The sequence below is a fragment of the Anneissia japonica genome, unplaced genomic scaffold (genome assembly GCF_011630105.1).
Source record: "Anneissia japonica isolate Jap-2015-1 unplaced genomic scaffold, ASM1163010v1 scaffold284927_len164819_cov98, whole genome shotgun sequence".
Taxonomy (NCBI): Eukaryota; Metazoa; Echinodermata; class Crinoidea; order Comatulida; family Comatulidae; genus Anneissia; species Anneissia japonica.
In genome coordinates, this window is record NW_022707166.1 from 147,145 (window position 1) to 164,444 (window position 17,300).

Genomic DNA, 17,300 nt, shown 5'->3' on the forward strand with positions numbered 1-17,300 from the left:
TAGAGTAATAGTCATTTTTATTGTTAAAATGGCAGCCATTTTGAAATTCCAATATGGCGGCCAAGACTTTATCGAAAAAAATGGACCCTTGCATTTTTGGATTAAGCATACGCAAAATATCCAGAAAACGCAATAAAATTGCTTTGGGCAAGCCTATCTCGCGAAATGACACTAGGGACCACACTAATACCATCCTAGCTAGTCTAGGCCTAGATTAGGATATGTCTAGAGCGACGGACGTTGGTACGAGTAGGTTATTCTACAAACGTCGCCTAAAGTAATTGATTTTACCCGGCAGAACGAAAGAAGGAAACTCCGCTTTTCGGTCTTCTTAGGCTCTTGTTTCTTGACAAACAATGACATTTCAGAGGTCAAATTGCTGTCAAGGATATTAATTGGCTGCTTCGCAGCAAATAGCATCTACTTATGTAAAGGGTGTTTCGAGTGCACAATTTTGTTTGATAAACCATAATCCTCTAAAAATTCAAAATGCTTTATAAGTAGCCCTTTTTATTAGAAATAGGTGCCAATTAAGTTAATAGTTACGTACAAATATCGAGAGATGTAACATCATATTCTCCGATGTCCTTGAAGTTCAACATGTCGTATAGAAAAGAAATTAAGAAGAGCACATCAGTACACCTTCAGGAATTAAAGAATGGAACTTTAAAAACAAAATACTGTATTAAGATATATTTGATTGAAAAGATCATAACGTATATCCGAATGCCTATAATTATTTGTAGGAATGGTGTTGGTGTTTCTGTTGGTGTTTTTGTCAGGAAATGTAATAGGAACACATGGTCTAGCTAGTGGTTAAGACACCAGGCTAGTTATTTGGAGGTTGTGGGTTCCCACCCGAATAAATTGTGAAACTTTTTGCAAGTATTGGGAAACGTGCTGAGCATTTCGTACGATAACACGTCATGTATGGCAAAATATTATTTTCCTATTCCACTTGTGAGATTTTTTCGCGAGTGTTTGGGAACGTACTGAACATTCCGTACGATAACACGTCATGTAAGTGCAAACACCTTTCCTATTAAATCTTCTGACGAAAACACCATCGGAATAGCATTACACTTGGGACTGCTGCATGGGGATCAGATTTAACACTAGCCACTAAGCACAAGCTCGGTGGTTTAGTGGTTAGGACACCAGGCTAATTATCTGGAGGTCGTGGGTTCGATGCCAAGCCAAATCACTTCCGATGTTTTTCCGCAAGTATTTGGGAACGTACTGAGCATTCAGTAGACCTAACATAACACGTCAGTTAGGGCAAAGCACTATTCCTCTAATCTCCTGACAACAAAAACACCATCGCAATATAATTATTTGCTTACTTAATTAACTAAAACAGTACCTTTCATTTTGAATTGCCTGCACAATCTGTTTTATGTTGTACATAGTGGGTGCAAACACTGACGTCATAGAAGCCACCAATGGAGGCAACACACCACTTCCTTCTCCACTAATATGAGATGTATTAAGCCCAAGAATTCTTCGATTCTGACAGAAAGCAATTTCCAAAACTTTTAGGCCTACTAGTACAGAAAAAGTTATGAACACATACAATAAATATTTCATTCTTGTCATTCTTCGATATTCCTTTCCCTCTAATTTCACATTGCTATGATAGCCAATTTGTAGTTTTAACCGCGCATGCTCGTGTCAAAGTCAATCGACATAAACAAACATTACACAGAACATAGGGTTATGTCGATCGACCTTGGATACAACGGGATACGCACATGCGCAGTTTAAACCACGAATTGGCTTATTGCGTCTTAAAAACTAATTTGTAATTCTCTTAGTTATTCAGGTAGGTGTGGCACCTTAACATTATGTTTCCTTCTTTAGGTTGAGAGTACTTGGAAGATGTGCCATTATCATAAATGCTCTTCCATTAGCCACAACCATGGTGTGGTTGAGGTGGTTTACACCCTCCATCTGTGGAAGTCCCTCCCTGGCCCCTCTATTTCGAATTCATGGACCCACCATTGCAATTTCATTTTATTCGATATCAAAATCGCAGTCGAGGATTGTAATAAATGATATTTACAAAAATACAAAAACATCAAATGATTAATTATTAATTAACAACACACATACCGTACTGCACAGACATTCAGAAAAAATTAAAAACATAAACAATTGTTGTAAATTGTTTAATTTTAGGTGCCACCAATTTTCTTGATTAGTTTAGAACAGTTGCTGAGACCACATAGGCACCTCTTGAAATAGTTACGAATGTTTCGATTATCATTAGTATAACGAAGCACTTCTTACTATGAATTTTCTGAAAACGTGAATCCCTACATTATTTAAGTTCAAATTCGGCTTCTGAAAATTTTAACCTTTGGAGCTTTCGGGGATTCCACATCTCCCAGAGGAAATAGACGGCTCCCAGCAAACCCACACCCCACTCGCACGAGGACGGTTGGACGTAGAACGTAATGACATCAGTAAAAGTCATCTGCGCATGCAAGAACGTTAAGGTCACCTCGTCGAGTAGATTTGGAAGAACGCAATTAGGCCAAATCTACGTATGTAGAGAACGTATGACGCCAGGTAGGACGGCCACGCATGAGTGATTCTATTCTAACGTCTCACAAATCGAAAGCTCCCTATTAATTATGGGCATACAACAGTTTTCTGTCAAAGAAAATTTGATAATCTAGACCATATCTGGACAGAGCTTTAAATTACTCAATCTACAGACAAGTGATCCCCCCATTTTTCTCACTTACCTCTTTATTTGGCATTCCTTCAAGGTAGTAAAACATACCCTTTGCTCCATTAATCACACTGAAATGTGTGTGAACCACGTACTTCGGTTTACCAGTAGATCCCTAAAGAAATGATTTCAGGATCTACTCTATCAAATTGTATGTGAAAAATGTGCGTGAATTGCCCATATATGGGCTTGGTGAAGCATACCACATCCATATGCGCCTGAATACCAATGATACGCAGTGTATGATGGGTGAAACTGCAGTATATCCTCAAGAAAATAATTGAATCGCCCGTTGTATTCAGGCACATTGTTTTTGATTGAGTGCTGTAGCATACCCTAAAAAATAATGGAACCACCCGTCGTATTCGGGCACATGCTTTTTTGAGAGCTGCCTAAATACGAGAGGCGATTCCATTCTTTTCTTTTATGCTCGAGGGTTAAACATCGAGTTTTTGTGACCTTAACTGTGTCTGTTGACCTTTCTTTTCAAAATAAATGGTGTCTTTCTTCAATTATTATGTACCATTCCACTAAATGTTAAGATGATCGATTCATTAGTTTTTGCGTAACCTTGCTAACAGACAGATACATAGACAAACATCAGCGTATACATGACCTCCGTGGCGGAAGCCAAACGCTGACGTCATTTTGTGTGATCAATATTAGGACGTTATGTACGATACACAGTATTTATGTATTCATTAAAAGTATATATCTTACTGAAGTAATGAAAATATCGCTGTCATCATCAAAAATAACTTCGTCCTTTTTGAGCTTGAAGAGTTCAACAACTTTAGGATCTGACCCAAGCTTCTCAATACCATTGATATCATATGCTCCACTATAAAGAAATAGTTACGCCGTCATTTAAAAAGAAAGAAATGGAAATAAAAGGCCTGACCGACAACCTTGGGGTTCTTTCCTTGTAAACTGCTTAAAACTTATCCTTAGAAAAATGCTTTTCAAATTTACTCTGCAAAATCCAGAAATTGCCATACTAACCAAAACCTGTAACTAAACATCAAACTGATGAAAGATAAAAACAAAACTAGGTCTAGTATGGCCGGGGAGAGTAAATAGGGGCGGATCTAGGGGAGCATGGGGGCTAGGGCTTTCCCAAATATTAAGCAAAAAGAAAATAAAAAAATAATGATATAATGATAAGGAATATTTGGAGTAGAGTTGAATAGCTTGGTGGTTAAGATGCTTACTTTCTAATCCCAGAGTCTTGGTTCAATTCTTGTACGTCGCGGTAACATGATTTTTTCTCACGACCAAAATCACTCCACTCCCTAGCCTCATAATGAGAAAGTGTATGTATGTGTTCTGGTTTTGTGACGTAATTGTTCCATAATTGTGAGGAGGCAACTGAAAATAAACAGCTGCCATATGCCTGTGTGCGAAATTTCTGTACTACAAAGAGGTTCTTCGATGCAGACTTTAGAGTGCGTTTTGGGTGGTATGCCGGTATCAGATTCATTAACTACTGCGGTGTATTATGAAGTCTGCTCTTAATTATCACTAAAAGTATACCAAAAACTATTTGTTTGGACGTTTACAACCAATGAAGTTTACTAAGGACAGGTGTGATAATACTCATGCCTCTTTGTTTTAGTGATGATTCTTGCTGCAAAATTTTGTATTCTTTGCAGTTTAAAAATTTCGGAGAGCCAAACAGTAACAGTAAACCATTGCAGTAATCCAGTCTTGAAGTAACAAATGCGATGTGGAGAGATATGTGAGTATGCGTGTGTAGTTTAAGTAGGCCTATGCCCTATGTACGTTTCTGCATTGAAAATAATAATGTCAATAGCTTACTTCGTTACACCTTTAGCACTTATTGTCCTGATATCTTCTAATCTATCAAACAGGTTATTGGGGGTCCTTCCTAATACAATCACTTTACAACCCGTCTGCAAATAATTGTTTATACAAATATGATTGATCAGGCGATTATGAGAACTACTAATAATCATAAAGCTTAGCTTTATGTGTATCATAAAAATTATATGTGGTATAAATGTGATTGATTGATGGAATGATTGAAAGACTGACTGACTGGTTGATTATAATAGGCTTACCATATTATATACAATAATACAAATAAAATACAAATTCTTGAAAATTTCAATGTAAATTGTAAATACATTTAACAAATATAATGAATTAATTAAAATAACAATGCTAAAAAATAATGTAAGCCTAATTTCATGTTGTAGTTAATAATATATATTATGTCTAATCAGCATCATCATCATCATCATCATCATCATCATCATCATCATCATCATCATCATCATCATCATCATCATCATCATCATCATCATTAAATATTATTAGTAACAATAGCAGTTATTAGCAACGACATTTGTATAGAAATATGACATTAAATATGAAAGAGATTAAGGCCCAAGTTATCGTCTTTCCGGGATTGATGAATGGATGTGAATGAATGTGATACATTTTATGCATTGATTCTTTCAATTACACGACCATTGGCAGATCTGAAGGGGGTCAGGGGGTTCTGATACCCTTGAAAAAAAAAATTCTTTGTGTACTGGTACACACATACTGTAGGCCTATTTACTGTAATAAGAATGAGAAAAAGTTACCAGACCGTTTACAAAAGGGGAAAACCTTGAATTCTGATTAAAAGACACTTCAGAAGTCGGCAAAACTAATTTCTCGCCATCTAAGAATCAAGATTTTCCCGAGGGAGGACCCCCCGTATCCCCTTATGAAGAAAAGTCTGACCCACCCCCACCTAAATATGAACCTAGATGCGCCCCCATGCCAGGAGAGGGAAAAAACAAAAATCGTCTATAGTCATGCACTCCCACAGTCAACAACACCGTGTAGATTGGGACAAAGCCGAACTAATAGCCACTGTACCATCGTGGCACTCCAGAAGGACCAGAGAAGCCATAGAAATCCACAAACACAATACTGTACATCAAGATATCGGATTTGTCATTAGCGATATTTGGCTGTCTATGTTTAATCGGACCTAGCAAAGCAGCCCCACCATTTCCCGCCTTATAATAATAATAAACATTTATATAGCGCCAATTCAAAAATTTATCAAAGGCGCAGGAGAAAACAAACTCAGCAACATTTCTGAAAAAGGTGAAATTTTAAGTTCTTCTTAAAAGAATATAAATTAGGCGAATTACGAACAGAAAAAGGAATCGAATTCCACAGAGAAGGAGTTTGAACAGAAAATGCACGTTCATCATATGTTTTGGTTTTGTTTCGAGGAGATGGAACTGTCAAAAGATTTTTGATTTTTTTTTGAACAGAAAAAGCACGTTGACCATATGTTTTGGTTTTTGTTTCGAGGAGATTGAACTGTCAAAAGATTATTGATTTTTTTTTTAATTTTTGATTTTTTTTTTATGGAACTATGCCTTTAGTTTATGGTCGTTCTTATCCCCACCTCCTTTCCCGCCCCTGGAACCATACCTTTGTTTGGGCGTTCCCACCCTTTGTCTCCGTGGACAATGGCTTTTGTTTTAGCCTTTCACTAGCAGTCTTCTCATTTTTCAGTTTATCTATCCAATCACCATCCAGCCTCTCTACCCAAACATAAGAAACGTCGAGACTTTCTCAACTACAACAGTTCTTTTCAGAACTACCTACGTGGTGTACCGCAAGCTTCAACATATATGTTATAATTTTGCCATGCAAACCTTCACACAATACTAAAGAAGAATGAGAAAGTTTACCTGACCGTTTTCAAGAGGGAGAAAACCTTGAATTTTGAAAAACTTAAAAGTCATTAAAAGACACCTCAGAAGTCGGAAAAGGTCATTTCCTGCCATCTATTGATCAAAATTTTCCCGGGGATGACCCCTTGACCCCCCTTCCTCTTTGGGGGTTATCCATTCATAGCGAAAAAGAATACGTAAGCAACTCAATTTTTTGTTATGAACGTATACACACATAAATAGGTGTATTTACTGTAATATGAATGAGAAGGTTTAACTGACCGTTTTCAAGAGGGGGAAATCCTTGAATTTTAAAGACACCAGACTTCTGAGATGTCATTAAAAGACACCTCAGAAGTCCGGGAAGCTCATTTCCCGCCATCTAAGAATCAAACTTTTCCCTGGGAAGGAATCCCGGACCACCCCCCTTTTTTTGGCGTTTTTATGAAAAAAACTCTGACCACCCCTCCCCCTCCCAAATGTGAACCTAGATCCGCCACTGACGATGAAGTAAAATCTGGAACATGACGTCACACGTGACGGGGACGCTGGACTATTGTTTTGAGTGGCCCAAATCCACGGAGCGCCATTTAGGACAGTTTTGCCGGCAAAATACCATTTTGTTGAGACAGAATGCTATTTTAGCATTTTATTGGAACAAAATTCTGTTTTGTCGACAAAATGTATTTTGTACTCCACTGTATAAAATAATGATTTTGTGGACAAAATGCTATTTTGTACTGTAGGACAACATTTATTTTGTCACCACAAAATGCTATTTTGACAAATAGTATTTTTGTAAGGCAGAATAAAAGTTGTCACCAAAAATGCTATTTGTTGATAAAATAGCTTTTTCTGAGGCAAAATTAATCTGTAGCCACAAAGTGCGATTTTGTCAACAAACGGATTTTTGTAAAAGACAGAATTCACTTTGTCACCAAAAAAAAATATATATATATATATATTCTGTGTACAGAAGCACCTTTTGTGTGAGGCAGAACGAGGTTATATGCATAATAGATAGTGTGCAGCGGCGGTGTATGCCTAGACTGCCTGACGGATTGCGCTGAGACATTCCTTTGTCTTGGTGATTAAAATAAACGATTCCATTTAATCATTTATGTTAGTCATAACCATAATATAGCATATAGTTATAGTCAAAAGAATAGAGTCCAATTTGTAAACTATTTAGTTGGTTCATTACTGCATGATCGTGTATTGTTATCCCTTGGATGGCCTCACACTAAACAAGGTACGACTTCAATCTCAAAATCACACCTTAAAATCAAATTTTCAAAAAATGTACAGCGATAATAAATAACATGTCAAAAATGTAGTACACACTAACTTTTTCATTTTTTAAATAAATTATATTCTCAAATAAATTACTTTTTGCAAATGAAGTCTGACTTTGATTTTCAGAAATTTACAGTACAGCCTCGCTATTGGACATACAGATGGCGTCACCACCATTAAGTAACAAAGTGAAATAGGTGGATTGTAGTACAAAGCTTTATCAGCGCGTCATTAAAAATAAGAAGAGGCGTTCCGTCTCTCACATAAGGTGCTTCTGTCGACAAAATGAATTCTGTTTTCTACAAAAGTAATTTTGTCTACAGAATAAAATTTTGTGGTGACAAAATAAATACCTAACTTTACCCTTTAAAAAATGATATTTTGTCGACAAAATAGCAAATGCCCCAATCAGCGCCCAGTACAAATCATTAAGTTGTGCATGGAACACGTAGAAGGATAGTCACAGAGGATAACGTTGTCACGCAAACCGAAAACTCCCTCATATGGAAAATGACTATTTTCTGATTAAATGCTGATCGTGCATTATTCATTGTCTGTCTACCGATATGAAGGAAATGGAAATAAAATATCCTCACTTGAAGCAAAATATCTTTCACGCTGGTATTTGGGAAAGCCGGCAAAATGCGTACCTGTAAACAATAATGTAAATAATGTCAATAAACAAACTAAGCATACTATCTATTTAAATTTTGTATACATTATAGGCCTATCCCTAGACAAATCGTTGCATAAATACTGTAATAACGCCAAAGGATCTTGCTGCAGCAACAAACAGTAGGGTTTCCATATGGATGTTGCCCCACAATGCCAGTCGGTCGCCTTTCTTTATCCCAATGGATAACAGCCCAGCAGCTAGTTTTTCAACCTGGAAGAATCATTTTAAAAACGCCATATTATTATATATTTCTGGTGATTTACTCATAATTGAAGTGTTAGCAGGGGAAGACCGAGACCCAGGTTTTAATGAAGGGGTGAATTGACCTTTTGAAGATTTGGGAGTGGGGCCTGAAGTTGGCCTGAGGTGAGAAATAGCCCGGAAATATCACTTTCAGACTTGTTTGCAATCTATTTTCTTAAAGTACAAAAATTCACGTCACTGCCAAATTTTTTATTATACTCTAGTACGTTTCTATAACCGTTATTATTATTATTATTATTATTATTATTATTATTATTATTATTATTATTATTATTATTATTATTATTATTAAATGCTGCATGCTACGGGGGTCCAAATTTTGCCAAAAGCAATCATGCCGCTCAAATTGGCACTCTGATCTTTTTACATACCCGATCTTTAAAAACTTTGAATGTGATTCTCTCGCCATCTTCGGGAAAGACATATATTTCACGATCTGGATGTTCATTAACCCTCTTCTCAAGCAGCTGATGCAACGTAAGTCCAATGAGAGGAGAACTTTGATTCGAACTGACATAGCTGATATTCAACGGCACCTCCATTTTTACACGACGACTAACATACGCACTTGACCAAGTTTGACTGATAGGCATATGCTGTTCACAATATATATTACATGTATCACTATTTAAACATAGTTGTGCCCGTGCTTAACCTCTGATCCAACCTGTGCGATAGTCAGGATGAACTCAGAACTGTAATCTTGGTAATCTACCCGAACAGTCTACTACGAACGGTCCATTAGTTCGTAGTAGACTGGCCGCGTAGTCAAAACGAAAAAAGCCTAATGTCCAACATAAGGGGGTGTGGGAAGAGGGGATTGTGGGAAGATGGGGTGTTGGAAGAAGGGGTGTTTGTATAGTCCTGTGTTGTAGGCCTACTCAGTATCTTCATTGAAATGAAGAAAAAATATCCACCTGTCGTCTACATCAGGCCTAACTAAGCAGCCAAGTCTGAGAGGCTAGCCTGCGCTGATTCGATTGTATGTTCTACAGATTCGTTTCGGACCTTCGAGCTGTATTTATTTTTTCTTTTGGGGGAGGGGGTGGAGGCGGTTGAAATACCACTGGCCATTTTTTTAATTCACTTGCATTTATTCTGTGCCCTGTAATAAAGTTGAGAGAGATGAATTCAGTTGAGAAAGATGAAAATACCACTAGTGTGAACATAAATTTATAAAAAATATTGATATGATCATGGAGGAAATACACAGTATTAATATATTTCCTTCATGATATGATGAATGAAGAAAATCGGAAAATAGAATCATGATGCCATTTATCACTCTGATCTGAAAACTATAGTGTAGTTATCTCAGCTTATGTGAATTGTGAAATATGTTTACATGTGACATTAGTGATGCACTTGGTTGCAGCCTGTAATGATAGTTTGCATCTCATGTAAGGCATGTGCTAAAAAATATCAGGTAAAAATAAGTTTGACAAACCAATCTTTTTAATTTCGATACGGTTTTATTCACTGTACATGCAGAAAACCGTGGGAATAATAGTTGGTTGAAAGACACTCCTGTTATATGAGACCAAGTCCATTTTAAATATACCAAAATATACTAATCAAAGATAATAGTTAAACTATATCTTTGATTTGATTATTTTAGTTTGTTTATAAGATATATTGTCTGCCGAAAAACAAATTTAAAAAAAAAAAACTTCAGAAATTCAATAAAATTTTAAGTCATCATTAACTTGATGATTTTTGATAAGCACTTATGAACTGTAACAAAAAGACAGTTCTTTGTCAACAGCAATTGTGTCTGTGGGAAAAAACTTTTCCTTTAAAACTGAATGAGTGTGATGTCCTTGTTCTCTCCATTTCTTCAAAATGATGCTACCAAGTACAATACTTTCAAATATATAACAATCCATTCGCAAATGCTGATATGTCAAACACGACCAATTATTATAATTATAATAACAATTAGACAATTGTGACGTTTGATGTGACCAAAGTATTTTAATTTGAATTTTGAAATTACGTGTATCAGCCAGTTTTATTCAATGCCCAATTGTTCTCTTATTGATTGATTTCTGTGTTCCCGCCACGGAACGGCCATTACTCTTCGGTAACATTTCATCTCAAAAACATTTATGGCAGCCTTCACCTTTTCACTTAGAATCCAGGACTCACATCCATATATAGCTGTAAGGAATATGCATGCTCTTCAGATTGCAACTTCTGTATTTAGGTTCTGGCATTTCCATAAATACTTCATCTTTTTGATTTTGTTCATCCCAATTGACATGTCGACAAGGACGCGAAGCCCCGCCCACAAAGTCACGAAAACCTTACAAAACGGCGGCTAGACTTACTGAGTTGGCGAAGATTTTCTTTGCTATCAACCTTCTTTAAGAAAGAGAATTCAGGGTAGGCGGTATGCAAATGAATCATATATTCACAGTGTTAATCTATTTCTTTGAACATAGCGGGGAAATTGTTGTAAAAGCCTCTGTATTTCGCTCCCAAAGGAAGAGGGAAAAAGCCGCATTCAGTCAAACTTGTTTTCGGCAAAGGCCAAGTCACTGATGGGCACTGCTCGTGTAAATTTGGGTATCTATAACCAAGTATAGACTTCTATGCCTAGGCTCACGTATGTTTCGCGTTTAAACCAGCTATCTAAGGAAATTAAATGTCCGAGAAAAAAATTTTTTGATCACGTGACTAAATGACGCTCGCTGATTAGTCGGTTTATCTGTCAATCAAATCTCGTCGAGATGTTAATTGCTATCCTTCTTTTAATTTCACCAATCTGGCTAGCGTCTTCGTGGATGTTGGTCCCTAAATATTCATATTTGGTTACTATTTCAAGAGGTTCACCATCCATCAGTATTATCGGATTACCTTCTGATTTACCTGTTTTAATAACTTTTTTCTTCTTCCCATTCATGTTAAGGTTTTTTTTTCTTTTACTCTCTTCTTTAACAGCATAGACAATATTCTTTAACCCTTTTACACTCCGTGAAAGCAATACGGTATCGTCTGCATACCTCATCTCATTAATTTTCTCACCTTGTATTATTATCTCCTTGAACTGCCCATTGTTACAGATCCTGATTTAATTCTCTGTATTTTTTGAGCAGGGTGTTAAGCTTGAAAATGTGGTCTCTGGTACCTTTCCCTCTAGAAACACAACTTGTCTTTCAATGACTTCGGCCTTAACATTTTATTCAAGCCTCTTTAGTAATATCTTTAGTAGTATCTTGCTTGCATGATTTATTAGGGCGATGGTTCTGTAATTAGAGCTCTTTCTGACCCCCTTTTTTGGTAGTGGTATTAGTATTGATTTCTTTCAGTCGGGCGGCCACAGGTCAAGATTTTCTTATGAAGATGATGGTATACCTCAATATATTCTTCACCACTAGCTTGTATCATTTCTGAGTATATATTATCATATCCTGGGGATTTCCCTTTTCTTAATTGCTTTATTGCCCATTCGACTTCTGATTTAAGTGGTTCCAAGCCCTCCTCATCATCATTCAAGGCATTACTATTAAAATTCTTTTCTTCTTGTAGTTCTTTTTCTTCTTCTTGACTCATGTAAACTTCCTCGCAGTATGCTTTCCATCTATTCTATATTTTTTCTCTTTCTGTAGTACTTCACCTTGTTTATTTTTATAGCACCTTGTTGTGGTTAATTTCGTTGAACATCTCTTTTAAATTATTTGCTGCTTGTAATTCTTCGATTTTTCTGCATTTCAATGTAATATAATTGCGTTTATCTTCTTTACATAACACTCTTACTTCTTAGCACAATGCATTGTACCTGACTTTTCCAGTTACGTCAGTTTTATTTTTCCACTTTCGTTCCTCGTCCATTCTATCTAATGTCTTTTCTGTTGTTATCCATGCCTTCTCTGCTGCCCTTTTCTTTGGTAAGTTTTTCTTTGCTGCTTTCATAAAAATGACTTTGGTGTTTTCGGCAATCACCTCCGGGACTTTTTCTTCAATGTCTTGCAAGAGGGCTAAAAATCTGTTTCGTAATTCTATTTTTAATTTTTTGTTTATGTTAGTAACATCAAATCTAAGGAGTATCTGAGCTTTCTTTGTTGACTTAAGTTTCATCTTTACATCTGCAATTAGTAGTTCCTGGTCTAATCCACAGTCTGCTCCAGGCAGTGTTTTCGTGTTGGTGACTGAAGTCCTCCATTTCAGCTGAACCAATATATAATCTATTTGGTTCTTTGTTCTTCCATTTGGTGCTGTCCAAGTGTAAAGTCTTGACCATTTTCCGACTCATTTTTGCTATGCGAATGCTCTATCTTGTATTTCTAGTATCTTTGGTTGTACGTAACTGAATTTTCTAAAGCTCTGTCCCCACTATCAGATTTTATACGACGAATAAATGTGATGTGCCTAAATATATGGGCTTTATTGCACCTGAATATGGGTGTGTCACCTTTATTTGTCACATAAAATGTGATAGTTAAAGACACTGAAGGGGATGTTTCATGATGAAAACTCTGGGCAGCTTCAGTTTCTCTTGGTCCTGATGCCAATGACCACAGCCAATGGGATAGCAATACGCAGCATATTTACGCCTATAGCACATGAATGAAATGTTTGTGGGAAGGATCTGTAGGCCCTAACCGTAACGAGGCATGAGTGAACCACGTATAATGAGACGTTTAACTTATTCAATACAATCTTTTATTTCAGACAAATTGACAGATGTCCATGTTAAACATACAATAAAAAATAGAGTAAAGGGGGAAAAACAATGGAAAAAAAAAAATAAATAAATAAAAAAAATAAGAAATAAAAAAAATAAATGCCATCACAGAAAAACACAAAATACAGCAAAAACTCACATTTGAACTAACGAATATGTGTCAGCCATGCGTTTTTTAAAGCCACAGACTTTCTCAAATATTCATAAAAAGGAGGAATGCCCATTGACACCAATTGTTATAATTTAAAATCGTTAAACACACACTTAATCCAACTTAATTCTAATGCAAATAAAATGCAAATATTGTTCATTTATACAAAAAAATAGAAATTGCATAAAATGTGACCATAATAAACCCACAGGACACCAAATTGGTCTTGTTAAATTAGTGGGACCAGAATTGGAAAATTTTATTATTTATTATTAACGAAAATAATCATTTAAAATTATTGAAAATGTATACAAATTTACGCTAGAAAAACACTTCATAATCTAACTTTAAAAAAATTATTCAAAGTTCTATACATGAACATCATGCACAATTGAATACAGTATAATAAATACTCCAAGTATCTAAATATACGCCATCGTGTCTGGATTCAATATTTCGACATTATGTCATCATCAGGAATCATGCACCAATATTGTAATATGGATTTTATAACGTATTGTAACGGAACGGTTCCTTTGTCAGGATGCCGGTTTCAGCCGGAGCTGTGGGTCCTGGACTTTAAAAAAAATGAATAACGAAATAACAAACTCAAGATTCTCACTCTCAGCGCGTCAAACTCTATTCAGTATGTATCCTCGAATAATTAGATAAATTTTAACAGTGATCGCTCACACTTCATTATTACTCCGATACTGAAACCACAAATAAGACAGAGGCAAACACATAGAATCATAAACAAGAAACTAGGTACCCTTATCTTACGGATCAGCCCGCTTTACTCCTGGAAGTCAATGCAACCGTCCCAGACAAATTCTCAAGCATCAATCCTACTCTCTCCTAGAATCCTAGCCTGGGACCTGGCGCTAATGTTGCGTTACCCACTATTTATTGCGCTTAGTGCGCGCCATACCTAATATAATTGGCGTCTAATACTCGACTCCTTTTTTTCATTTTTGGGGGGGGTTTATGGCCCTCTTTTAAGTTGGACCCAGGGTTCCCCATACACCAAAAAAAAACAAAACAGGGGTTTCAGCTAGGACTTTAGATTAATATTAACATGACACGTGGCATAGATGGCGCGGTCGGTTAACAATGTTTTCTGAGGAAGCAAAGTACAAATGAACATTCTACATAATAAACATAATAAACTTAATTCTTTTTGCCATTGCCCACTAGTTTTACTAAGGCCTATTCTAAATATTTTAGGCCCGTTTTATTAGGAAGTACTAGTTTTTAACCTAACTAGTCGCCGCGAGTGACTCAGTTTGGTGGTTCCGCAAAAATGTGAACATTGTGATTGGTTAAAATTGTTTGTTTCGGTCCGCCCATTTATTCAAATATGGAATATTAAGATTACCACATTCTTTTAACATCCTGGTACCTACATTCGGTGTTTTACAATTCCCGTCTCCGTCTCTAAATTAACTTTCACGTTGATGGGGTGCTGTCCAGAATAAAAAACAAAAAATAATAAGGGACTTGTGGCAAGTCTACTTGAATCCCAAACTGTACACAACTTAAGTAGTTAATTTGCACATATTGCCCAAAACAAAAGGGCATTGGAGGGTCAATATAATTGGTTAGATTAAAGTTTGGGCTGATCCACTTCCTATGTGGGTTCCATTCCCAATTACCTTGGTGGCCCCGGGGAAAATCCCAAATTTCGTTACAGTATTTATAATGTAATATCTAAGCTTTATATGTAATTTTATAATTTTTATATCTTAAAAAATAACGTTGCGAAGGTTTTTCCAACGTTGTGTTGACATCAATATCGGCGAATGTTATTATAACTTCATAGACCGCAGCTCCCTGGAGTCGGTGTTCTGACAATATTGTTACTCTGTTAATTGTACCTTACTTTGAATTCGGTCTATGGTCTGTTTTGTGAGACTCATACGGTCAATCTGAAAAATCAATAAGCCTAGTATTAGCATGCTTATTCCACCCCAAGTTGTCTAAATTCATGGTTCCACTAGCATCTGAACCATTTCTTAAAAGCCCAGCTCTGGAGGAAAAGACACAAAAAGGTACGTGTTTAACGAAAAACTTATGGTATATGAGATACAAATTTTTGAATACTGTATTTAAAAACTGGTGAAAAAAGGGGTGTATCACCCTTTCCAGAATCTGGGTTTTAAAATCTCAATAGATTTATAGAACAAGCAATTTGCGGCTCTGACTTCAAAACCGAGTCAGCATTTAAATCACAATATTGCACCACATTATTATATTCAAAGAGGTTACACCATCCCATAATTATGTATGTTTCTTTGCTCAAAAAATGTACTCAAAATAGGCCTAGAATACTTTCACATTTTCAATTAAGTCAATTTTTTAAATTTTTGACGTATGTACAGGATTGTAATAATAATAATAATAGAAATTATAATAATAATAATTATTATAATAATGATAATAATAACAATAATAATAATAATAATAATAATAATAATAATTATTATTATTATTATTATTATTATTTTTATATGTATTTTTTAATTGTAAACAATATTTTATATTTTCAATTAAGTAAATTTTTAAAATTTTTGACGTATGTACAGGATTGTAATAATAATAATAGAATTTATAATCATAATAATAATAATTTATTATTATTATTATTATTAATGATAATAATAATAATAATAATTATTATTATTATTATTATTTCTATATTTATTTTTTAATTGTAAACAATTTATTGCTCAGAGATAGGTTTATATTTTTACCGTGACGATAGTGCAGGCAGTAAGTTAATTTTCTTCAGTTTTTAATTTTGTTTTATTGCTACATTTCAACGGTATTCAATGTATTGTATTGTATTTGTTGGTAGGGGCTTGGTTAAGCACACTTGATGACAGATTTTTGTTTAATTTGCTTTTCCTCCACCCCCGTTTCTTTGTCGACAGATTGAAAATAAATTAATATAAATAAAATGTAATTATAATATTAGGAGAAATATTAAAAAGGTCATACCTTTCCAGTAATCGATTTCGGGAAACTGTCAAAAATCAACACATAGCCAGGTATACTTTCTTCGAGTCTCACCTAATAAAAGAAATTAATTTTTCAGAAGCAAAAAAAAAAAAAACTAAAAAAAAAAAAAAAAAATGCTGAATAAAAAAAAACAAAACAAATAATAATAATAATAATAATAATAATAATAATAATAAATAAATAAATAATTATATATAAAGAAAAATATAAATCCTACAATAATCATAAAACTATTATAATATAATATGCGGGCATTTTTGTTCTTAATGACGTTTTCAAATAAACGTTTAAAACTATTTGTACGATAAGACAATTATGAGTAAGGTCACACAAAATAACGTCGTTATTGAGTTTACGCACCTTTCCAGTTAGGTAAGAGACAATCTGGTTTTTGTTAATGATGGCGTTCTTCTTTGTCCTATTTTCATGAATAAAATAAATACTTGTAACTATAATGCAGCTACGATTATAACAAATAACTTTTATATAGTTATAATAATGAAGTACGGTAGTATCTAATGCACAGTGATTCCACTGTATTAAAATTATATAATGAGTATAATAGTCTTACATACCTTAAGCAAATACAAATTTCTTCAGATAGGCGCTCATCCGGTACCCCAATTACCTGGCAAATATTAAGCAATAGATAACCAACATTAAATCACTCAACATAGGAATCCACGAGAACATAAATGACACAATGCACCGTTCCGCTAACCTCCACCCCTTGGATATTGTTGCTATGGTCCTACGACAGT

General features: G+C 35.1%; 3 protein-coding genes across 4 annotated transcripts; all 3 read right to left on the reverse strand.

Annotated features, from left to right (window-relative positions):
• Positions 1-542: 542 nt before the first annotated feature.
• On the reverse strand, positions 543-4,217 carry LOC117106343 (medium-chain acyl-CoA ligase ACSF2, mitochondrial-like). Its single transcript, XM_033247715.1, has 5 exons — positions 3,949-4,217; positions 3,458-3,578; positions 2,751-2,852; positions 1,364-1,509; positions 543-642 (listed from the first exon to the last, which is right to left on the reverse strand). The coding sequence occupies exons 1-5, from the start codon at positions 4,215-4,217 to the stop codon at positions 543-545; spliced, it is 738 nt and encodes a 245-aa protein (XP_033103606.1).
• On the reverse strand, positions 3,987-9,248 carry LOC117106347 (medium-chain acyl-CoA ligase ACSF2, mitochondrial-like). Of its 2 annotated transcripts, XM_033247719.1 has the most exons (4): positions 9,052-9,248; positions 8,498-8,626; positions 8,337-8,390; positions 3,987-4,650 (listed from the first exon to the last, which is right to left on the reverse strand). In XM_033247719.1, exons 1-4 carry the CDS (start codon positions 9,220-9,222, stop codon positions 4,552-4,554), a joined length of 453 nt encoding a protein of 150 aa, XP_033103610.1. In that variant the 5' UTR covers positions 9,223-9,248; the 3' UTR covers positions 3,987-4,551. The 2 variants fall into 2 exon arrangements, with proteins under 2 accessions (XP_033103610.1, XP_033103609.1); XM_033247718.1 differs by lacking the exon at positions 3,987-4,650 and having other exon boundaries at positions 7,422-8,390.
• Positions 9,249-14,507: 5,259 nt separating this feature from the next.
• Positions 14,508-17,167, reverse strand: LOC117106344 (medium-chain acyl-CoA ligase ACSF2, mitochondrial-like; the record flags this gene model as incomplete). The annotated part of the gene is made up of 4 exons (XM_033247716.1): positions 14,508-15,446; positions 16,519-16,590; positions 16,900-16,957; positions 17,115-17,167. Coding segments are annotated over 4 exons (252 nt in total), but the record flags the coding sequence as incomplete, so codon positions are not given.
• Between the last annotated feature and the right edge of the window lie 133 nt (positions 17,168-17,300).